We start from the raw sequence: 26,296 nt of genomic DNA on the forward strand, positions 1-26,296 counted from the left end.
CAACAAAAGCATATATTTCGAAAAGCGTATGCGATTTTCCAACGTTTTTGGCATACATATTTGTTCCCTCGCCTGACCCTATAGCTGGCTACTCTAAACATGCGAAAATGAGATAAACATAAAATGCGCGATAATCAACCATAATAATTATTCATCATGCCGGGTCACCGCGCGATTGTCTTGCCACGCACGTAATCGCTCCGCTAAACGGTTACGAAACCGCAATGAAGCCGCCAATTCTTAAAATTCAAATTTGCCGCCAAGACCGGCCCGGTATGTTTAATACCGGTGCCGTCATCACAACAATAGAAATTTTAAACGCAATTCGATGTAAACAAAGCAACCTATTATAAGAGCCTGAAAAATGATTTTTTCCAATGTAATCGGCTAATAATAGGACAAAGTATTGAATGAAAATCTAGATGAGGAGACTTCATGCGAGCGGGAAAATCCGCATGGAACAGAAGGAAGACGAGAAATCCCCCTTCCCGCCAGAATGGCGTGAGGTCTGAAAAATCCCTCCCAAAGCACAGAAAAAAGAAAAAGGTTTTCATGGGAAAACCGACCTTACTGCTAGAACCTCAAGGCTCATTATTTCTCATGGATCAAATTCGTCTCTTTTCTCTCATCTCTACATTCTCTCTTTCCCATTTTCACGGTTCCTCTCTCTTCATCTATTTCTTGCGCCCTGCGGAGCGGACGGCTCGCGGTATGACGCGGGAATTTTCTCCGGCTCCGATGAGCGCCCGGTAAACGTTGAAAGGCGTCGCGGCGATTGGTCGGGCGGGTGGCGTCGGTGCGCGGTCGCCATGGGCGCAGCCGGCCAGCAATCCGAACGGCTCGTGGACCGTAGCCGTCCGCTCCGCTGGGCGCTAGAGCAACGCAACCGGCCCGGTCGTTTTTAGTTCCAAGTTCGATGCCGCCTCATGAAGACTCTTAGCAAACACTAAAAGTTATTTTTCTCTTTTTAAGAGTTCATACCTAAGTGAAAGTGAATTGTGATAATAGTGATAGGTGCCAAATAAGGTAAATTATTATTTCCCCTTTTTAATTTCCATGTCTTTTTTTTTCAGAATTTTTCAATTTTTTTTTTTCGGTGTTTTCTCGATGGCGTCGGTTGGGTGTTTTTCCTAAACACGACCGCGGTTTGGCTCACCGCCAACGATTGCCACCTATCGCATCTTGTTTATGTCAACAAACACATTTTATACGACACTATCAGATCTGTTCTACATAATTCGTACAACGTAAAAACGGTGATTTTCCAATTTGAGACGCCATTGTTGCGGCCATTTTTTTAAATACCATTCTCGTTGTTGAGTTGTGAGTTGACGTGTTTCCGGTTGCGCTTTCTGAGCTTGCGCTAACTCAGCGGCGATCTCCTCCATCTCTATCTACTCCCGTGCGCTAGAAAAGGAGAGACCGCGTTCGATAAGCGGGAACTTGCGCAATTCCGCTATTCTTCTGTTCGACTTGGCACTTTCGAAGTTGTTCGTGTTGGTGGTGCACAAGAACTCCGCCATTTTAGTGTAACGTTGTTGAACGATGAGCACATGGGTGTTCAGTATTTGCTGATTTTTCTGTGATAATTTAATAAGTTTTTATTTTTATTGATTCATATTTGGTAAGCCTTTATTTTTATTGTTGATGTAAATTTGTTTTCGTGCTATTTTCCTAAAGCTGCGAGTCTTATTGCGGCCATATTGGTTTTCATACGTGGCGACCATTTTATTGTGTTTCTCCTTTAAAATTATACCTTAGTGAAACTTTATCAATGTTTAGGTTACAGGTACAAGGTTTTCTTTAATTTATGCCAACAAAATGAAATTCATTTGAATTTTAAAGGTTGAGTTGATGTAGGGTCAAGTAGAACTCAAGCCGTTTCAATCTTTTTCCTCTTTATTACCAACGTTCTGGGCTATATTAGGCCTTCTTCAGGGCGAACAGAAAAAGTTAAAGCTTTTCCTTAGACAGGATAAATTAATACATTGGTGTATCTTTTAAAAATGCCATTCTAAGCAAAAAGCTTTGGTTTTTTCTGTTTGCTCTGAAGAAGGCATAATATAGGCCAAAACGTTAAGAGAAATAAGATTTAAAAGCCTTGGAACATCCAACTGAACCCTTAAAACTACAAATTAGTAAATGGGGTCACTAAATTAACATTAAATCTATATAAATATTCAACATTCAAGTATTTATGCCTTTATGAAAATTATAATCAGGGTTCTTTTCTTTATTGTTTGATGATATCTGTAATTTTAATTATAGCAAATCTTTATCCTTCATTAATCTTGGCTAAATAAAACAAATTTTAATGAGAGTATTGGTATATAAATATTGATTCAAAATTAGTTGCTTTTCATTCTTTTATCATAGAAAGTTAAATAGTTACCCCAAATTTTGATGATTATTACCTTTTAACCAGTTTTGAGGCTTATTTTTTTAAATCTAGACCCTACCAATTACTATAGTTGTGAAAAGGTAAAATTTGTTTATTTCACATAAATCTGTTTTCAAATTCCCGGCATGTTTCGGATACAGTGGTTTCTGTCATCAGGGGATAAAAAGTTTAAAATTGAGGTACATACACCAAAGTTTGAGTTTATGTTAATAAAAAAAGACTTGATTTTTTATTGGCATAAAATGGAACTTTGGTGTATGTAAATTTTTGCCAATTTTAATATTTTTATTCTCTGATAATGGATAGCACTGAGTCCAAAACATGTTCGGAATTCTAAATCAGATTTATGTGAAATAAACTAGTGGAGGGACACTGGGATTTTCATTTTAACTTAATCTATGACTACTGCAAGTATGTGAACTCGAAATCCCTTTTCAAACTATTTTTTTTTAAATAAATTAGGTAAACCTCAAATTTAGCAATTTTTATCAAAATCAACTTATTTGTGTGATTTTTTATTGAAATTACCAAATTTACTGAAGTAAAACTTAACTGGAGCCATATTAAAGACAGACTTAATTCAAAGGTTCTGAAAGATATGTATTTTAATAACGGGGCCCAATATTGTAATAGGCCCTTTTCCCTCTACATCAATTCTTATTTATTTGAAAGAAAATTGACTGGAGAAATTTGGATTCTGACAAAAGTTGCAAAATTACCAAAAATTAAAGTTTTTTAAAGTAGTCGAGCTGTTTACAAATTATATTTCTGTTGCACTACAATTAATATTCATTACCTAACTGGAATTTTCATTGTCAGGTGTTCTACTATTTTGCTATTTATTTAAATATTAGGTTAGGTCATCACTACCATGTCTAAATGAATGCCTTTGTCCAACTTGTAAATGATTTTCCCCCTACCAATCCAGGCGTTACCAGAAACTCTCATATACCTTAGTAAAAAAATGTACAATCCTGTTCCTCTATCTATTAAACATACATTAGATATTAAAAAGTTTAAAAACAAGTTAAAATCACTTTTATTAACTAAAGGATATTATAGCCTTGATAATTTTCGACCTGTGCTATAACATCATTTTCATATTTTGTAATACCTTTTGTTTTGTTCTATTATTGTTTAATTTAACTTCTGTTTTTGGCAGCAGTTTTACCTATTTTCAAGGCTCTTTTGTTATTTTTTGATAATGTGTTTTTTTCTTAAATTTTAATTTGAAAATATGTATTGGTTCTATGAATTTGTAGTTTTTTGTGTTTAAGGAGCTGGTACACAAGATTTTGTCTTACATTATGTAGCATCATTTCTTAATACACACGAAGACATTACGATCTGGTAGAATAATGTCTAATTTTATTTTCTCTATTGTTACAGTTATTAGAATAATGGATGACGACCAGCAGTTCTGCCTTAGGTGGAACAACCACCAATCAACATTAGTAGCGGTATTCGACACATTACTAGAAAATGACAAATTGGTGGATTGTACCCTCGCGGCAGAGGGTAAATTCTTAAATGCACACAAAGTCGTCTTATCGGCATGTAGTCCATATTTCGAGGCATTATTGTCTCGACATTACGACAAACACCCGATCCTCATCCTAAAAGACGTGAAATTCCAAGAACTGAAAGCCATGATGGACTACATGTACAGGGGTGAGGTAAACATATCTCAAGATCAATTGGGGGCGCTACTAAAAGCAGCTGAATCCCTTCAAATAAAGGGATTAAGTGACAATAAAAAGGATGAAGGGCCAGTGAAGAGGCCGGCTCCCGCTCCGGCGCCCCCAAAAAGTCCTCAAACACAAACTCAATTACCAAAGGTTCAGGGTCTGACGATAGAGCAAAGAAGTCGAGATGACAGAGAAGGCTCAATGTCACCAGGTCCTCGTAAGAAAAAAAGGATGAGGCGTAAATCTGAAGAAATAGAAAATCACCATGATGCCTCAAACTCTTCAGATGCCCACAGCCTGCCTCCTCAAAACATTCCCTCGGTTACTGCTAACATTAAAATGAACTCTGATATGTCTGACAACATTGACCCAAAACAGGAAATCATCTCTAGGTATGTTACTCACATTTATATTGTTCCTTCTATTATAATTTTATACACTTTTATTAAGAGAATTAAAAAAAATATTTCATCTTAATTAAATATTTGTAATTTCCTTTTATAGGCATAAAGAAGAATCGGCACCACAAGTTCCTATTATCAAAGAAAAATTGGAAACACACACAGAACTGATGCTAGAACCTAAATCTGAATATGTTGAGGAAATGAATGAGGACAGTGTAGAGGACCTGACATTAGATGATGATGACTTGAGCAATATGGAACAAATGGATGATGGAGCGGGACCTAGTCATGGTGGCGATGGATCAGCACAAGGTAACTATCTTTAAATTTCACAGAATTGCTCTGGATTAATGTTAAAGTTAAAAAAATATTTGTCCAATTGATCAAATCCTTGTGATACATTCAGAAAAAAACTATCACAATCTAATTTATTATTATCCATTACAATTACATTAAAAAACAGAACTATTACTAAGATCACTTTGATAAAAACTCTGGAAACATTGTACTGCTACCATAAACTGGATTTTAAAATTTAGCCAAGAAAATCTATTTACTCATTTATCTTAACAATCAATTTAATACTTTTTGCATTTTGGTTGGTTTGATATTTTGGGTATAATTGGCCTTACATTGTTTTTTATGGCCATTTTTCTTAAATGGTATATAAAGAAGCAATTTGGCAATTTTTTTAAATTAAAACTTAAAATTTCATTGTATTATTTTTTTCTTGTTGAATACTTAACTGTGACTTCTTTGTCACACTTCAATGCTCTGGGATTTTATTTTATATGACAAGTGATCTTAGACAGTTTTCTGGGTGTCCATCCTTTATGATTTTTATTTTTTGATTTAAAAAAGGTTTGCTGCTTTAATTATCATGTTGATTTTGCCTCTTTATTTTTTATGATTTAAATCTTTAGATTTAAATGGCAAAACTTGTCTCTTAAAAATCCATTATTTCTAACTGTTTTGAAATGTTGAAAACAGAACTTGGTTTGGAAACTTTGGAAAGCAAGTTATACATCCACTGGATTTAATTATGAAATTTTAAGAAATCTATTCATAATAATTTTGGTTTGATCTTAAAAATTTCCTCAATTAATTCATATTATTACTTTTATCAGGATTTGGACACTGGCAAATGGGTAATCAATCACAAGATGAGGTATTCTTGGCTGCCCAAGAGGCAGTTGGTGCACACAGGGACTCACAAGGTAAGATTTTTTGTTTTATTTTTTATTGACTTCAGTGCTGATTTCAAGAAGGCCATTCATTTATTCCATTAATAATGAAATGTTTTTATTTTTTTAACATTTTTCAATTAATCAACAATTGTTTCAATGCAAACCAATTTTTTTTTTCTGGTTGTGGGCTTTTAAGTCATCTTGGCTCAAGCCAGACAATAATGTGTGAGAACTCTTTGTTTCTTTCATATTATTCAGTCTGTGTTTGTTGACAAGGTTTCAAAATTGTTACATGACTTTTAGTTTTTGGGCCGACTTGACATAGGTATTGCAGTTAAAATGTTTCTGATTTTTAAGGCAAAACTGAACCCGAGATTCCAGTCTCTGATTATTTTATTTTTAGTTATTTTACCATCCTTTTAGTTTTGGTGCGTTTAACTTGCTTGTGTATAGTCTTTTTGGTTTGCTTTATCCTTAACCTGTAGCTTCCAGTAGCTTTTATTTTTAAGAGGTATGGTTTGATCATTGTCTACCCTTCTCCCTAATTTTTTTCAAATTAGACTCATTGATATTTTGGAAGAGGAATATTTAAAGACATTTAATTGAATGGCTTTTGTAATGAATTTTGACCATTCCAGCTTTTTCTTTTAGATTGAATTCATAACATTTCATTTTAGATATTGGATAATAGCACTTTGTAGAATGCTTCTAAGTTTGTACAAGAAGCATTATGCAGTTAATGCTTTCTTTTTAATGTTATGCTGATAACATTTTTTATTTGAAGTTGTTATGCTTGCTAACACTTCACTATTTAGTTAAGCAAAGATGAATGATTAAGAACTGTTATACTGTTAACAGCTTATAAAAATAGGAAACTGGCATTTTATTCTTGATAAAATGCTTTGTAATAATAATGAAACATGAAAGTTGTAGTCATTAACCATCTTGAATTTGAGTACTTTGTTAAGGTAAGAAGAAGGGAGTAAGGGCAAAAGGAAGAAATAGCCCAGTTGCCACTTTCTATAGTTTGATTCAGCCTACATCTCACCCTTTCTACTTTATTAAGGATGATATGTATTTGGGCTTATTAATTATGATTTGGAGGACCCAAGTGGTAACCATTAGGCCAGTTCTTTCTTAACCTATACAAAAATCAGGGACTGTTTCAAGTCTTGGCTCTTGATAATTAATTCCTTGCATATTTTATTTTGTTTTGATTATTATTATTTTTCTTTGTTTTCAAATATTATATATACATTTGTTCCTAAAAATGTTTTGCCTTAGGATCAGAAACATTAAAAGTTGGGTTGTATTTTCTTTTTTTATTTTTTTGTTGGGAGGCTAAGCAAGCGATACCCTGTATCTTGAAAGTGTGTTGCATTATTGTTGTAGACCAGGAAGAAGTTTGTTAAGATATGGGGGTAACTTGATGTAGTTTATCGTTTGTTTGGTGTCCCAATTTATCTGTTGGCCTTCTATCTCATTTTACTTGTGGTCTAACATAGTACTATCATGTTGCATGCTTTTACTGTGTATATTATTTTCCTTATCCCTTTTTGATTGTATTTTTTGGCATGGCTAAATTTAGTCTTGTCAATTGTTGTATATTTTTTTCCTTTTTTTACAATTTTATCTTGGTCTGCCTGGGATATGGTTGTAAAAAATGAATGTTGCTCTGATATAAGTTTCCTTTGATTACACTTTTAAATCAATGGAAAATGTATCAGTTTTGTTTTCTCTTGTCTTGTGACAGTTGTTACAAGACTGATTTATTTGGCACCATTTTTTGTGTAAGGCAAACATTTGTTGTCTTGCTAATTCAGAAACATTTATTCAAAATTTTAGGTTCTTTTTCTAGTTGGGATTTCTGACTGCAAAAACTACTTTAAAATTTTGTTTAAGTGCTTTGGTTTGTGTTAAACTGTACCTTTAGCTCATTTTTTTGTGATAAAGGTGCAAATTAATGCAACATGGGGTTTTGGGGGGTAATTTTTTAATTTTTTTTTTGCAATGTATTACTTAATGCATTGTAATGTTTTTTTTTTGTATTTGGAAACTTGTATTGCATGTGTTGTGCAATACAATCCCTACGATGTTTATTATTTACTATAAGGCCGTAAAAGGAACACTAGGTTAAGTTTTAGGTTAGCAATAGGTTTAATGTATTAATTTTATAGTTAAGTGAGTCACTTTCAGTTGTTTTTGTTAAAGCTTCTGAAATTGCAATTTTATTATTGCTACTTTTTAAAATAGCAGTAATAAAATTTTAAAAAAATCCAGAAAAGTATAAATTACTGTCAATATTTTAAATTTCTTAATTCATAAGCAAACTCCATCATACTTTTGGTGGTATTTGCATATGAAATACTTCTATTAATTTTTTTTTAATTCAAATAATTATATTAAGTGCCTTTTGCTCGCAAAATGGAACCTTTCTGCAAGAAAGTATTTGTGCATTTGAGTTAGAGGGCCAACAAGAGCTTGCACCCAGATTTCCTTAATTCCTTTTTTGCGTGAACATGAGCCCTATGCATGTCTTCAAATTTTTGATAAACAGGCTGGTCATATACTTAATTGACCAGTATGCTTGTCAAAAATTTAAGCAAAATTCGTTTTTGGGAAAATCATGGGACTTGCATCTTAATGGTTGGCTAGTGTGTGGGTGTTGAAAAATAATGTCTTAAAGTCTTGTTTCCTGTAGATTTGAGACATAATTTATGCTACTTTGTCATAATTTATGTCTTGAAATATCTGGGAACTTAAGAATTTGACATATTTTTTTTTTGAGAAAGTTCTGATGAGAGTTGACATTTTTGCAGAAAACTATCCATTTGTGTGCACAAGGTGCGGGAGGGGATACTCTGTTGCCTACACTTTGGAAAGGCATCTGAGGTATGAATGTGGGGTTGATAGACAATTCAGTTGTGGCATTTGCTTTAGGAAATTTACAAGAAGGGATATTTTAAGGGTTCATGAAAAAAAGAAACATTCTTGTTAAATTTTCAAAATTGGTGTGGGAAAATTTTTCTAGTCATTTATTGAGTGGGTGGGGAAATGTTCCTTTATTTTCCTAAACCTTGTTAGTCCTTTGTTCCACTTAATCCTGTTTATTTTCCTTATAATTCCTGTTCATCAAGAATTGAAGAAGGCTGTGAAGAAAGAAGACCATTTGGAAGAAGACGTCTAGCAGAACTCTGGTGATGCATTCCCAAAAATAATGGTTAGTATAACTTTACTAATTTGGCTAAATTCTACTAAAATGGGTTTCTACTTTATGAAATTCCCAGTTCAATAAGACGATTTTTGCTTACTTCTTTGTAACAAAAAATGTCACAACAGTCTTACTGTGTTGCAAAGTTTGGTTTCAACACTTTTTAAAGCTTTTTTTTTCTATTGTTACAGAATGCTCAAGCTCAGACAGCATGAGACCCCAAAGCCAAAGTCTTAAATATACATTGATATTTTAATTGTTGATAGATGGTCAATAGATTTTGTTATAAAAATTTAGTTGTTTCTGTTGCATTTTTCCTCTACCTGCTTTAGTTTTTGTTCTTGTGTGACTTTTAAATTTTAAACTACTGTGCTTACTTAAATATTGTTCTTAATGATTGCTTTAAAGTAACAGAAAAAAAGTGCAGTAGTTTAAAGTAAATATCGAAAAGCCATAGCTCTCAAACACAGTGTGAGATACGTTACTAAACTGGTACAGCAGAATCATTTTTCCAGGAGATGAAGATGGTTCTTGGTACCTGCAAAAAATCGAGCACGAGATTGGGTACCCGTGTCAAAATTGTGGCAAGATCTACAAACACCGAGGAAACATGCGCAGACATGTTCAGTACGAGTGCGGCAAACCGGCCATGTTTAAGTGTGCATGTTGTGATCGAAAATTTCATCAGCAAAGTAATTTAAAGCGCCATTTTGAGAATAAACATAATGGGGGTAATTTAATGGGTGGGTCTCGCGGTTCTGTTGACCTTTTACCGAATACTTTGATGTTGCCAAATACCATGCCAAAGTTTAGTAATAGCATTAGCGTGTATAGGATGCCGAAACGTCCTTCCGTCATGACGTTTTAATTCATTCTTTTTTAGCCAAAGATAAACCAAAGGTTTAAGTTAGTTTTATTTTATAGGGTTTCCCAATTTGTTATTGGGGATAAAGTTTTTCTATAATTTCCAAGTTTGGGTTTCAGTGAATATTCACTAAATTTTTTAAATGATTTTATAGTAATGGCTTAATTTGACTTGGGATTCAAGGAAAAATAACCTAAAGATCTTAATTTTCATTTTTTTTTTAAATATGGACATTGTAAATAGTTACATAGCTAGGGTATTTAAGGAAATAGTGGGTGGTTGCAAAATACCGCAAATACTAAAAATTTATACATTTATTTATTTTTTAGTTTGTCTCCTAAGGTTAGGATATTGTTTATATTTTAGTTCCTTTTACGTGCCATTTTATTCTTACACCAAAGATTTAATTTTTCAAAATTTTTTGTTTTTAGTTTTATATTATGCATGATCTAGTCCTTATTACTTGCCATCTATTGAAAACCGCAGTTACCCATCATACCTGCATAAGGTACTTGCCTTTTTTACCTTTGATGTTGATAGTAAGTAGATTTTTTATTGGTTATTAATCCAAGGAAATTGTATAGAAGCGTGCTACTATATATTATGTATATGATTAGGGGAATTATTTAATCGTAAAACAAAATGGCGTAGATACTAATATACCTTACTGTTCTACATGGCTGTGTTTCTTTCGGTGTCTGATATTAGTATTTATTTAAAAATGGTGAAATCATTTTCAAAATTAAGTTACAATATTTTATGAAAGTGTGCTATAGCCAAAAACTTATTGCATTTTGATATTTAATTCCATCGAGAGTAGTTTTGGAATTATTTGTCTAAACCTTTGATCTGAAAAGATGCTAATAATTTGGTTATTAAAGCTAGAGCAGAAAATTATTTATCCTGTTAAATAATTTTGATAAGTTAAAAAAAATATTTTTATTTTATAAATCTGTGGCTATGGCATTACTTTCTGTAAAAACTTTCAAATCTTTAAGCCTAATTCACTCTGGTGTAATAATTTACTTAAATAAGGCGACTATTTCTGCTATTAAACGCGTTCTAGTTAATCGGAAAATACAGTTTGACAAATAACTTGCTTATTTAGTAAATTACTAATCTAGAATCTGGACTAGGCTCTAGAATTTGATTTATGCTGCCTTGCGGAACTGTGTTTATGAGAGCTTGGGTTGAAGAGAAGTCTAAAAATGGTTCTGCTTCTGCAATGATTATTTGGATTTAATAGGTCGAAATAGGTTTGTATACATTTCAATTCTCGATGAAAATTAATTCAAGTTTGACTTTCAAATGAACGACTTATTTTACTAAATAATGTAAGCTGCATTTCCTTAAATTTGACACAATTTTGATTTACTTTTAGTATTATGCTTTCCAAAGATTTAAGCAAAGAACAAAAAGTTGCAACCAGTCAATTTTCAAGGTTTAACGCAAAATATCCAAACCAATATGGGGTGTCATATTTAAGGAAACCCCTTTCATTTTAACTGAAATTTAGTTGCGCATTGGCTAACTTGTTTTAAAATGTATATTTTACTATTTATAAACTTTAATTTCCAACTATTAACTTTCCATGAGTAGTACTTCAAAATGATTTTTTGGGCAGCAGACATTTCCACAATCATGTAGGTTACAACTTTAATTTTTTTTTCAAACATTCAATGTTACTCAAGTATGTTATTACATCTTATTAATTTAAGAGTTGGGAATCTCATTTGCTAGGGTGGGGAGGGTGAAGTTCACATTTTTTCTCTTATTTCTAACGTGTAAACGATTTTTTACTGCTTCTTTGTCTTATCTGGATTCTTTATTAAAAGAAAAAAAAATTAGCGCTAAATAAGCGTGAATTTTAATTTTCATACTAAATTTGTTCGAAGAAACTCCACATGCCTATTGGGTACTCTGTAATTCCTAAGTAATTTAACATAAATCGGACCAGGATCCGTTTTGTTTTACAACTAAAATTCCGAGCAGAAGCCTTGCATACAGAGAATTCGAGATTGGAATCCTTCCAAGAATTGATTTAAAATTTAATTTCATGAAGTATAATATCAAAAAAAAGTTCTTTGGTGTGTAATAAATGGAATCTATTTATCCACAGTTAATTGGATCGAAAACAAGTTAATTTTTGGTTTATAATGATTTGTTTTTGCTAACGTGCAACAATAAAGTTAATTATAATTAAATGCATTCATATGAGTATGTACTCGTAGATACAAGGTTTTTCAAATTGGAGAGTGACCATTTGGGATCTCGGAAAACATAAGATTAATTAAGTTATGTCAAACTTCTATTATTTGATAAGATTTCATTTACAAATATTGCCAGAAAACCAAAAGTTTTCCTTATATTATTTAAAGCCGCAGATCAAAACTAAGTCGAGCTTTTTTGGCTTACATTTTACGGTTTCTTAGGGCCCATTTATTTCGCATTAGTACATTTTATTCTTGATTATTTAAATTTCAATATTCAATCCATTTAAATATTTAATAATAACCATCAGGTAGGGCGTAAAAAGTGTCCCTAAGAAAGTGAATTTGTCATGTTAAACGGCGTTAAACAAACATCAAATCAGGCAACTACATCAATTTAAACAATCTTGAAAAATGATCACTCTCGAATTTGGTACACCCTGTATTTTAAGTTATTAAGTCGAGTTGATTGTTAAACATTGGCTCAATTAAGACAAATTAAGATCAGAGAAATTACTTAACAAAGTAATTAACAAGATCAGCAGAACCCTTCTATAGGTCTTATGGTTGTCACAAACAACACATGTTAAAATCATATTATTTTTGAACAATAATTTACAGCTAATATAAGTTTTATTTTCAAAGAATAACTTTTAAAATATAAAAAAGACTGTTAGGGATACAACTCTTAATTATTACTGTTCATATTAATAAGATAAAGTCTTTTATGAATACTTATCACTCTAGCTTTTTCTGAGCTACAACTAAAGAATTTGACAATTTACGTTCCCAAATTCTAGTTCATACAAGGAAATGCATTTAAATAACCTATTTTTGTCACTGTGAACAATCTATAATTAGCTTTTATCAATAGTTAAGTCTATTCCCACGGTTTAACAACGTACTGAACTGCTTATCAGTCGACATTTCCTGATACCTTATGTAAATTGCTCTCTTTGTGTGGGTTAAGATATTAATTTTGAACCATAGACTTCGCTCACCACTAAAAAATATAGAACCAAATAAGAATCTCAGTTTTTTAAGGTGCTAAATATTAAAAATTTGATTCACAAATGGTTGTAAATAAATAAATCTTGCTTTTGGGATGCATGTGTACATTTTGGTGGTTGGTTGTTTCTGGTCCAGGAGAACGTTTGATATGTCGAAGAAAAGTTTTCAGCAATATGCGGATTACATCAGTGAAGAAATCGATCAATTAAGAACTACGCAAAACTTATGGAAGAACTACGAAAGCAATTAAAGGTTTTCAGATTTAGCGAATGAAATAGGTAGGTATGTTTAGATTTCGGTCAAAATTATTGTTCTAGGAACATCTAGTTCTTAAACATGCCAAAGAATTCATAAATGGAGAAACAATTTAAAGTGATTTATTATTTTACTGCTTTAATTATTTAATAATAATAGTTTTTAACTCAAAATTTTATTACGCTGAGCTGCGCTAGACAGGCAGTCTTGTAGCTAAAGTTTAAATTGGAACGTTTTAAAATGGAAAGCAAAAGAAAAACCTGAAGCAAATTTTTAAATTGCCGTTTTTTAAAGGGGATTGAATCAAATTAATTATTAGTTAAATTAAAACCATCAAGATTTTAAGGAAAAAAACTGTTTACCAGGGCTTCTTAAAATTGATTTTTAAATAAAATTAGTAGAAGTTCTATGGTACATTCAGCACATATGTTAATCCTGGTATTATCATGAAGTGAATTTTAATTAATTTCATCTCGTAAGGAGTATGTGATTAATTGTCCATTGTTGTTCATAGAAACATAAATCTGCTGCATAATAATTGGTCAATAAATTTAAAGAAAAATAATGAAACTTCATTAACCTTGTTAATAAAAAAATGGTATACAGATCTATAGAGTAATGAAATTGGCTGCCAAACGTAATTCGCGATATTAGTTTTACACCCTTTTCAAAGGATTATCAGCAAAATACCAAATTTCGCTGATGATGGAACTGGATTAATGGTACTACTAAAGGACTTGCTGGATTCTCGTACGAGTTACGATAAATTCTCGGAACTCTCCACCAAAAAAACTTTTTACCAAAAACCTTTTTCTATTAAATATAATTTTCCTAATTTCTACATTTTTACCATACCTAATACAAAATCTTAATTCCAATTTCAGGTTTTGAACAAACACTTAAAATTTGCAGTCTTAGTAAATTTTTTATTTTAAATATTAGTCCTGTAACACAATGATGCAGAAAGATTATACAAATTCTAGGTGGAGCTTCCTAATTAGGATAACTTAAAAAAAATGGACCCTACACTTTAACACTCCTTAGAAGGCGTCGTCAACACTTTACGAAAAAAATACATTGAAGGAAAAATAGTTTTTGTGGCAAATATACAACATGCACGGATATACTTATCGATAGAGACGGATTATAAAAATTCAAGAGGGCCCTCTTTTTAGTTTTTATAAAACCTATGAAGTAAATATCGATGGAAAATCCTGTATCGATTTTTTTATGGTTAAAAATGATAAGAACATTTCATTCGTACTGGATATCTAATCTAATCTATGTCAAAATATATGGTATAGCTATATAAGCTTGATAGTGAATGAGAAAATGCCAAGCTATAAGCTTCTGCTGGACGATCAAGGATGGTCATCAGAATTTAATACTGAATATGCATATCTTTTTCGCAATATTTTTACTAATTTGACGCAGATCTGGATGAACTGCTTATTTTGGCTTACGCTTTGGACCTTAATTTGTAACTGGGTTGGAGTAAAATCATAGAAGAAATTTGTAGGAATAGGAAATTGTTCATTATTGCAAATTATTCGTTAGTAAAATTATTTTTAGTTGAAGAAAGAAAATGTTATTACGATGGTGTATTCCTAGATAATAAACATATAAGTACAGAAAAAAAATTAGAAGTTCTTTAAATCCTTATGGTTGAAAGAATAAAATAAAAAGGTAGCAGAATCTTAAAAAAATAAGATAGTAGATATTCATAATATACAGCATAGGCATTTTATTAAAACCTTTTCTTTGAATCTACAGGGGATTAAAAGATACTAAGTTTAACATTAAGAAGATTCTACATATAGTTTTACCGTTTAAGAAAAAATCAAAAACATAAATTAAATAATTTTTTAAATATCTGGTTATCTATGAAAATATCGTCCCTTTAGAACAAAATAATACTTTAGCATCTTGGTCCTCTGCAGTAATTGGAAATATAAAAGAACAATTGATTCATGTATTATTGGTTATTTGCGACAGCTCCATCATTACAAACATTTCAAAATGTTCCACTCAAAATCATCTTGGTTGATTCTCTCCTAGTTAGATGCCTGTTTTTCCAAAGAGTTAAAGAAGGGCCTTGATTGTTTCAGATATAGCACTAGTATAACTGCAATTACTGTTTGTCAACGGTATACTTATATCCGATTTATGACATTGCGTCGGTACTCATACAGGATGAGTCAGTCTAATGTTACTGAAAAATTTTACGGCTCGAAAATGTCCGAAAGAAATTTCAGAAACAGTGCATATATTTATATATTTATCAAATCCTCTTTTACGTTACCTATCTGTTAAAAGTTGGTATGAGCAACCGTTTGCGAGATATTTGGATTTTAAAAATTACGACGCATCTGACTTTATTATTATAGCAAAAATTAAAAAAGAATGAAAATGTATAACTAAACAACATGTCAATGGGTGACTATAAAGATACTTCGGTCATCCTCCACTAAATTTATTTAAAAATATTATATATTATTGATTTTTAATCGTTTTAAGCTTTTAATCTTAACTAAGGCACTAGATCTGTAAGATGTATTGAGGGAACCCCTTAATTTGTGTAAGTAATTTTAATACCTTTTGTAATTTAACAATTTGAATCTATATCTTGTTTCCTTTGTTCTGTTATAGTATCCCTAATAATGGACATGTTATATGTCAAAACATGTAGGATTAATATTTTGAAATAAATTTAGTGGAGGATGACCGAAGTATTTTTAGTTACCATTGATCTATTAACTCCACTGCAAGAATGGACTACTTCTTCAACAATAAACAACATGTATTTTAATTTTCATGAAAATTATTATTCTTAAATTATGTTTAATAAAACATAAGCTAGGTTTTATAATTTTCAAGAATTCCAGCATTTACTTCTAAGCATAGAATAGCTCTGGTGCTCTGTGTAATTGGGGCGAATTTCTTAGAGTTTGTGCTTCCTTTGTTACTCGATCCATTAATACTTCTTCTGTACTTTATTGGAATATACCAGTGATTTGAACCACCCTCAAAGGCAATAATCCGAAGGATTAAGGTTTGGCGATCTAGGTGGCCAATTATACTGACCAATCCATTAGTTCAGAAAGTTTTGGTTTCAAAAATCCCTTACCCGTCAACTATTGTGTGCAGGCGCTCCATCATGCTGCAAATAAATGTTTCAACTTAATTAAGGGTGACATTTTCTAATAGATTTCCCAAGTGATGTTCAAGAAAATCTAAATATCTTTTTCGTGTAAGAATACCTTCGATTGGACCAATTAAATGACCATTTAATATTCCACACTTCACATTAATGCTAAAATTATGTTCTACCACAGCCTGAGGGTTTCCATAGGACCACCGGTGTTCATTGTGAATATTATACAATCACGCATGAACTGTGCTTCATCAGTAAACAAAAGATACTTATACAATCTTTCATTTTTACTAATCCAATTACAGAATTGTATTCTCAACTCCAGATGCTTGAATTCATGATGCGCAATGCAAAATTTCGCAGGCATAATAACATACTTAGATCTAAAGTTTCTTAAATGATAAGATAAAGGTTATGAACAGAAGTTGACTGTAACAAAATTTGATATTATTTATTATTATTGATCTTGTCATTGCTAAGTAACAGAATAAAAGATGGCAATGCCAACTAGCGATAGTTTTGGCAGGCAAGGCACACTTCTATTTTTTTAGTCATTCACAGGCTTTTTATTTAAAAAAACAAATGCGTCTTAATTTAAAATTATGTAATTTCAAAACTCTCGGATACCGACTTTTATACTGTAACAACACCCTGCATTTCGGAAACGAAGGCTTTGCGGGCCCATATTTGTATAGATTTTTATATTTATTTTTGAGTCCTGAATACGTACCTGAAGTATTGATATTTCCTCATTAATCGCTCTGTATATAGGGTGTCCCATTAAAAAAAAAGTTTAGGAAAATAACTCTTAGCTTATTAATCATCAAGACTGTTTTCAGCTAAACAAATTAAAAATACTAATTATCTTAAAAAAAAAGCAGCATTATCTATATTAGTAAAAAATACTTTGAAGAGTAAAATGCAAAAAATATAATATCAAAGTTGGTATCTATCTGCAACAAGCAAAAAACCTGTATATACAAAAATGTAATAAAATAAAAATTTGTTTTACGCTAAGATTGCGTTTTTTTTTTAAATCCTTTAGATTCTGAACAAATGTATCGGCCTCTCATAAAATGCACATGGTCAAGGATGCTCACATTACCTCAAAGTCTAAATTACAGAAAAAAAATATCCCTAAATTATTTTTCAGTATCACATTAGGAGAATTTGTAAATATATTATTAATAAATATATTGGTAATAACAGAAAAAAAAAATTTTAATAGAGGTTTGAAGAAATCCTAAAACTTTAAAACAAATTACAAATCGAAAAAAAATTGTAGATTTAATCTGTCCTAAAGGGATTTTTATATGAACAAACCTTTCTGCACATCATCCATTTTCTAAGATTCAATCTGTAACGTTATACATTGCCTGTGGCCATACAATATTACGTATATGATATTAATCAACTAATTAATTTTACTATTTTATTAATTTTTCTATATTTAAATTTTTTAATTGTTCCCCTATTCCTTTGGAATTTCCTTATTTACTTGAGAACCTTGAGCATCCAAACCACACATTCTTAATAAAGTTAATGATTTTTTTTCTTAATTCATATTAATTGGCATTTAAAATTTTTCGAAATTGTAAGAGAAATTTATATTTTGGAAGCAATATATTTATCGCTCCTTGTGTCATAATCTGATGCCGAATTATGGATTCGAGGTGACTTGCATAAAATGATAAGCGTGAACCCTTAATGTTTTGGAAAAAAATTGGTTATGCAGTTCCACTAACATTTGAATAAACGTAGTATGCGAATGACTAACCAATATTTTATCGGTCAATGTGATAGATATCATATAATTATATTTAACATACGACTTCAAAAAAAGCTTCATACAGCTTTCAACGACAGAAGAGGCGGCCGATGCATATTTTGTTCTGTTCTCTATAAAAAAAACTTCGAGGTGTGTCATAGATGCTATGACAAAGGGTTTAGAGCAGCTCTTTATGGGTGTCAAAATAACAAAAAAACTACAACGAGGAAATTTGAATTTATGATATTTTAGTAGGTTCTCACCAGCTAGAAAGGATTTGGTAAAAAATTTAGAAAGAATTTTGACACATCAAACAAGTGAAGGACGAATTTTATACCAATACTTTCTACCACATTGCAAGATGGTCTACTTTTTTTAACATTAAAAAGGGCTGATCTAAAAAGATTTAAAATATTGTATTAAAAAAAAGCATTAAAAAAGTCCTATGCAAAATATAATTCTCTGACAACATACAAAAAAGGTTCTTATTAATTTCAAATAAAATGTAATTTCAATTAAATTTTATAATTTACTTTCTCGAGAATATATGTAATATAACAATGAAACAATTATGATGCTTGCTCAAAATAACATGACTTTTATTCTTCTTATCAATTAATTAAAGTAACATTGATTCTACGGTTTTATGAAATATTTAATCTAGCAGTAAAGATAATAATGAAATTTCCTAGAATAATGAAAGTTTCTAGAACCGAAATTCCATAAATCCTTCCTTTACCTTACGCTTCCGAAATTTATGTTACATTAACGATGCAACTGAAGCCTATAAATTATTAATTGATACAGAACCTGCACCTGTACAAATTAATAATTATGGTATCAAGTTTCTATAATCAATGTAAAAAATTATTAAAACCAACAAAGTTTAGTTGTCATCAATCAATGCGTCATAAATTGAAAAATTTTAATAAAATGGTTTTAGTACCATCTAACGATACAGACGTTATTAATTATTATATTGATATTAAATTTGATGGGATATTAAGATCAGATTTTCTACAACATTATGAAGGAATATTTGATACAAACAAATTGTTCACATTTTCTGGTTAAAATAAATAAATAACTATATGCGGTGAAACGCGTTTTAAATTTGACATGTATCAAAAAATATCTATTTATCTTCGTTTGCGACCTGCCTAAGTTGTATCAAACAATTCTCTTACGTTTTTGTTTATTTCCTGAATAATTAGCACAAAATTCATATGTATTGTTTTATAAAGTAAATAAAAGCATGACTTATATCCCTAAACTGTATTACAACCGTCTGTATTATATACATACGAGAACAAAACGTTAAAAATAAAATACCTTTAAGGGTATCATAAAAAAAATTAAATCGTTTTATTCAAGAAAGGGGATGCATAATTTCACGAATCTTTTTATACAACAGGTATGGCGAGGAAGCATCTAAATACATCTTTAAAATCAAAACCCAACCAGAACCTAAACAATATTAACATCTACATAAAACGAGGGTAAGTTTCTGTTGGCAAGACCCTTCGGTTATAAAATCGATTTTCTACCTGAATACAAAAGGGCATCGGCACAGGGCGGCCGGCTGCTGCCTAGATTTTCACTCCCCCCTGGTACTTTGACCCTGCTTAGGTACGACGGATGGAGGGTAAATTTTCAGGGGGTGCCTTTTTGTATGGTTAGTATACGACGTCTAACGGAAAGTACAGACGTTGTTTTGTTTACATCTCGGTTAAATTGCCAAATTTTCGCGGTTCTATTGAGTTTTTCGCTTTGGGAAACTGTGATCTTTAGTGTGTTAATGGTTCTGATGTGTCTGTGAAGTTTTGAATGTGTTGTCCAAATGATATCAGGCTTTATTTCGAGGTGGAAATATAGAGGGTAAAGTACGGACGATCCGCTGGCTTTACAGCTTAATTTTGTTTTTTTACATCTAAAGGTTCTTTTTAGGAAGGCATTGATTACCGGAGGTAAAGATTATAGGTATTTCAGAGACAAAATACGTTCTTTTCAACAATATCAAAATAAGTTCTGACTATATTTTATGCCACATTGGAAAATGCACGTTTAATTTTAGAATAACTCATCCACAGTCTAGTAGACTCGTAAACAAAATAAATGAGTTAACCGTAACCTAACTTTAAAGCACGAGTAGTCAATAATACCGAAAAAGGGATGGCGTTTGGCAAAATATATCTTTCGCATGGTTTGATTGGTTATCCCTTTTTATCGATTTAATTTTATAATACTGTGGTGTGTTACTGTGCCTATGGGCCTCTATTTTATATTTAATTAATTTATTTACATTTTTCCTTAATTTACGGTGTTAAATAAAAATTGATCTGACTAAAACTACTTTTCTCAATAAGAAGTGCTGACGTTTCCAACTTGTAGTAGGTCATGCTCACTTAGGAAAATATCAATAAAGATGATAAATATAATATATCTAAATACAAGGTGAAAATGCACAGATAAGTAGTTTTTAATATTTATTCTATAATATATACAGGGTGTTTTTTTAAAATATTGTGACAAAATTCAGAAGCGTTTTCTTTGAATGAGATCAAGCAAAAAAGTTAGTCTAAACGTCTTAGATTTTACACTACATGTTGGTAATGTTGAAAGAAAAAAACTTATTTTTTCCAAAAAATTTGATACATTTATTTATGTATCAATGTATTTGAGGCATATATTCGAATGTTTTTACCGAAAAACTTAAGAAAAATGCTGAAAATAGAGTTATAATAGGTAATACCTGTTTAAATAATCAGATTTAGGCGTTATAGCAATCCATAATAATGGTTTTTATTTTTCTATGCGAAAACCGTGCATCGGGCGAAAAATTACCAAGAGACTGGAGATGCTCTAAAAGAAACAAAGAATTTAAAAATATTTTTATTACTAGAAAAACCAGTGGCGTACCCTTCTTTTAAAAAAATATTCAGTTCAAAGCCCGCATGAACGCTAATGGCGAATATAAAAATCTAATTATGTATAGGAAAAACGCTATGGATGCTTAGAAACTTCGTACCAATTTTCAGAAAAATATCTATAGGGGTATCAAATTTATCGAAAAAAGTTTTTTTTTTCTTTTACTTTACCACCCTGTAGTGCAAAATCTAAAACGTTTAGTACATATGTTCATAGGAACTTTTTTTGCTTGATTTCGTCCAAGGAACACGTTCCTGAATTTTGTCGCAATATTAAAAAAATACCCTGATGTATAATAGTAAATTTATTCGACTATTTAATTTGACGTTGACAAAGAGTTACACTATCTGCCCATTTCTGTTTTTTTCTTGTAAAATTTTTGCTTTATTAAATATATATAAAAAATAAAGTATAAAAAATATATAATTATTAAAAAGAAGAAATAGAAACCGTAGAGCCGAATTCTATTCCTTAGCATACGCCTATTTAGGTCAGATTTTAAACTTTAATGACAAAAAAAAAACATATTTATAGAACATAAATAAAAAATTCATATACTTGAGTTTCTTTGTCTAAATCATCATTGGTGGTGCTTTAAGTCTAAATTATAACCTGAAAGTGATTTCTAAAGCTTTATTTTAAGTTTTTGTCTCGAAATACAATTTAAAAAAGAAATTCCTTCCAGCAACACAGCCTTTTAATTAATGCGAATTTATTTTTTCTGTGTTAAAATTGTATGTCAGAACTAAAATATTTTACTGAACTTTAGGCTGATGAACATTGATATAGGTATTAGTCCTATGCACTCTAATTAGTGCTATGGATTCTATATTACTTCATTAAAGATGACACGTATTTCTGACTAACTTTGAGTTTTATTGTCTTTATATTTTTACATTAGTTTTCTGTGTTATACATTATACATTTTTAATATGTACACACAATATTTTACAACATTTCTTAATATGTACCTTTTGAAAAAGTATAAGATAAGATAAAAAGATAAATAAATGTAAATTACACAAGCAATTATTATCTTACAGATCACCTAAATAAAACCTACTTATACACGTAATACCTAACAGATATTTTGTCATCTAGCATTAAATTTTAGAGAAATAATTAAAAAAAAAAATTAAATCTTCTATTTTCTTTCTCAATTATAATGGAAAAAACCTGTAAACCAAAAAACAGTCTTTAACGTAGTATTTATCTTAAATCTGTATATAAATATTTTATTAAGAAAAATTAAATTGTAATCTGCTATTTTTCCTAAATAGGTTTTCGAAGACGGTCATTATATTGGTTACGGTTAAGAATTATAGTTACTTATAGGAACTGTTAAATTAGACGCATTTATTTGAAAAATCTTGGCAAAAAAACAATTCTGTATTCAACAAAAATTTTAAAAGTTTATATTTAATCGGTAGCATTGGTAACATTGGACAATTAAATATAAAGCGTCTTAATTCTTAATAATTAATTTGGGGCAAACATAAATATTGTTACAATTTGGAACTATATTATTTGAACTGGTAAACGAAGTTTATTTACCCAAAGACAAGACAAAGGTAAGACTATTTAAAATTACTTTCTGAATGTTATTAAACTTAAACAAGAACGACTAGACATTTTATACATCATAAAACTGGACTAACATTCACGCTCACGTTTATTTAACATAATCAAACACACATCCATAGCAAATATATTCAGACCTCCAATATTCCGTTTGTAGATCCCCTAAAATGTCCAAAATGCAGCAAGCAGTTTAAGCACAAACATCATCTTAAGGATCATATTAAGGAGGTATGCTCGGGTGAGGGAAATCTAGAGAGATGCCCTTACTGTCCTCACACCACACGAAGAAAAAGAAATTTAAAAATCCATATATATAGGAAGCACGAATTGGAGGGTCTGCTACCCAACAAGATGTACTAAATATAGACGGTTAGAATTTTTATTGAAATGGAGCATATCAGGAAATGGAGGACAGAATAGTGATTTATTAAAAAATCATATTATAATAGTTTTTCAAGTGATGAAAAAGGGTGTCCTCGATGCACATTTTAATGATTAGGGTAAAATTTTAGATCTATTCTTTTCCCAATATTTAAATTCTCAATCTCTAAGAAAGAAATGTTTTATAGTCAATTGCTCGATATAATTTTAATTTATTGTTATAATTTTGTACCAGTGTTGCTGTTTTTGCAGATAATAAAGCTTAATTTACGTTTCAATTTTATTTCTAGGACCTTGATGCATTTTTGACAAAAATCAAAAAACGTCTTTCTGTGCACAAAGCAAATAAAATAATATAAAAACTCTAAATCTCTTATTTGTTTTTAAATCTTAAGATTTTTGGTATTTTTAATGAGTTTTATACAGGTCTATTGCTTAATTAGAACGTTAAGATGTTCTTAATAATAATAGAACTATTACATTTAATGCAGTTAAAAGATAGTGGGCATGAAAAGTACGTATTTTTAAGTTATTTTCTATGTACTGTATTTTGTGGTATATTTAGTCTTATATAAATTGAGTGCTCTAAATTAAGCACAACGCATAGGCACTTTATTACCTTTTTGAGACTGTGAATTTGCGTCTGTTATAGTAGCCGAATTTTTCGAAATTTTTATGTGATTTAACATCCTAATATTTGACAATGAATACTATACCTAGGCCGTCAGTTATATACCACAATTACTAATAAAGTAATTGATGCATAAATAATTGCATTCTCAACAGACTAATAAAATATTTCGCAAAAAAAGTAAATTAGTCCAATAAGGATTAAAATATTACGAGTTACGTTGAAAAATAAAAGATAAGTTTTAAAAAAATTGCTTATTTTAATGTTAATGGTTATGCCATTGATAGACAAGAAAAAATACGATTTAGTAAATTGAGCATTATAACTTTGAAGTACCTGTATAATGTATACTAGTATATCTAGTCGTCATTAAAATCGGAGTTATATAAATTGAACAAATAATTATAGTAATCTTATTATATGTCTTGAGGATTTATCTCTTAAACATTCAAAATCTCTTTTCCAGGATTAGATTTAGGTAAGTTCATTGGCCACCAATTGCTTAAACATTCTAAGAAGTTATGTCTTAGAAAAAAGCAGCGTGTCCTTTAGAAGGTAATATAAAAAAGAATGATCTCCCAGTAACGATTATCTGAAATTATTGATTTCTATATGAATTAATTAGAAATAAATGATTTCTAATATAGTAGAAGATCGTAGATTGTATGTTGTTTTGTAAGTAGTTGTTGTAGTAGCAACTTCAGACTTTGATCCTTACCAAGGCACAAATCCTCAAAATGTAAACTCGATTTTCTTTTAGAGCAAAAACCGTTAACGCCCAAAATACTTCCACCGCAGGGTCAGGAAAACGTCCTTACCCCGACCACCTTACTGCAAAATTACTACAAATATCTCAAAGCCAACATGGAGGAGGCTTTTTCGCCAATTAATGTACCAAACCTACGACCAAACCCACGACCAAACCCTTACGTTGCAAACTGTTTAAACGAACGAAAACCTGAGAACGTCTTGCAGCCCGCCCAAAGATACGAATGTAAAGTTTGTCAAAAAAGTTATAAGAACAAGAGGCATCTTTACAGGCATGAGAAGGAGGAGTGTGTTGGAGTAGAGCCAAAGTTTAAATGCGAGATTTGCTTGAACATGTTTAGGAGAAAGTATCACTTGTCGAGACACTTATTTAACAGACATGGGGTTGATGTTAAACTCCAATGTAAAAATGAGATAGATATAGAAGCGACGGCTATTTGAGATTCTTTTCATTCACTATTTAGAAGCAAAAGTGAAAAATGTTATGATTAAAGTTTAACTTCCATAGTATGTTCAAGAAGGGCTTTCAAAAATCTTATTAATTTTACATTTTAACCTTAAACTTTGAAAAGTAAGATAATTTTAAAATCTCTTGCTTCGAACGAATCATTCGCTAAAATTACGTATTTTAATGATTTAAATTAGCGTTCTTCAAAGGAGATAAACTTCTTTTTCATTCATTGTTTTTTTTCAAGAATTTTTTTAGTTAGTAGTTTGACTAAAAAAGTTGAGCCAAGAATTTAAATGACTCTGGTAGTTCTTCTCTGGTTCTTTTACTTGGGATACCTATCATAAAGGAAGAAAAAAGTTTGTATTTTTTGGGCTTTAAGTTTAACTTCCAATCAGCAGAATAATTAAAAAATCCAAACTTCATAATTGAAAAATTGCCGCGAAGAAGACCAAAAATGTGATCATTGCAACTGCTTCTCGTTTACCGTGGCGCATTTCTACTATTTAATCTTTATTTATATGGCTTTCTTTTACTGATAATACTTTATATTTATAGATTTACAGGATAGTGTGACAAAGTACAGTTCTATTAATCATTAAAAAGTAAATTCAATTTCTATTGCTGAAACGAAAGTTTATTTGCAAGATCCTGGACAAATCTTGACAGTTTGGATCATTAGTGATCACTTTATTACTTTATATGTTCAAATACTAGATCGTAAATATTTTAAACATCTATGTTGATTTAAATTGGATAAATAGTTCTTCTATTGGCGGCTTTAGTTGACAGTACCTGATCATATATTTAAGTCCTTCTAATGCCTCCTATTTAACCATACAACACTTTTTAATGTTTCCTTTAATTACGATAATACATCTTTGGATTTCTCTGTGAATTCTGAATTTGTGGTTTGTCGTATACATTTTATAAATAACTTTATTAAAGTCGATCTATCATCTGAATTAAATTTGTCCTCGTTTTTGAAATTCTTAATTTAAAGGTTGCAACACTTTTTCTCTTCTGACTTTTGAACCAATGACTCTTCAAGAAATGAAATATGATTTAATTTAGAAGCTACAGTTTTCAATTAGTAATAAATGAAATTTAGCAAAGAAACAGAGTTAAATTAAACAATTTAATAGTTAATTTATAGTGATTTTCAAAATGTGTTCATCAACGTTTAAAATGCCTCTACTGTAGTGTTAGTTCATTTCGGATTCTCTTCTTAAATTGTTCAATCTTACTTTTAGAATATACAATTTTTTAATGATGTCAAGGAACCATTTAAATGGGTTTTTGTGAAGAATAAATACATTTTAAACTTAACTTCAATTGCAATCTGTCTTTAGAATCTACTATGCTACAATAATATAAATTCGATAATTAATTTATATTATGAACT

General features: G+C 30.6%; 1 protein-coding gene across 3 annotated transcripts in view; it reads left to right on the top strand.

Annotated features, from left to right (window-relative positions):
* Positions 1–863: 863 nt before the first annotated feature.
* LOC126739549 (modifier of mdg4) overlaps positions 864–26,296 on the top strand; it is a 110,976-nt gene continuing 85,543 nt past the window's right edge. For 2 of the 3 annotated variants that reach the window (XM_050445296.1, XM_050445293.1), the window contains exons 1-4: positions 864–1,026; positions 3,791–4,481; positions 4,594–4,805; positions 5,621–5,710. In XM_050445296.1, coding sequence (XP_050301253.1) covers positions 3,802–4,481; positions 4,594–4,805; positions 5,621–5,710 — 982 coding nt within the window. In that variant the 5' untranslated portion in view covers positions 864–1,026; positions 3,791–3,801. Of the gene's footprint in view, positions 1,027–1,463; positions 1,625–3,790; positions 4,482–4,593; positions 4,806–5,620; positions 5,711–26,296 lie in introns of those variants that run through there. The other variant, XM_050445295.1, reaches the window with a different exon arrangement.

Source organism: Anthonomus grandis, chromosome 8 (assembly GCF_022605725.1).
Source record: "Anthonomus grandis grandis chromosome 8, icAntGran1.3, whole genome shotgun sequence".
In the NCBI taxonomy this organism is placed as follows: domain Eukaryota; kingdom Metazoa; phylum Arthropoda; class Insecta; order Coleoptera; family Curculionidae; genus Anthonomus; species Anthonomus grandis.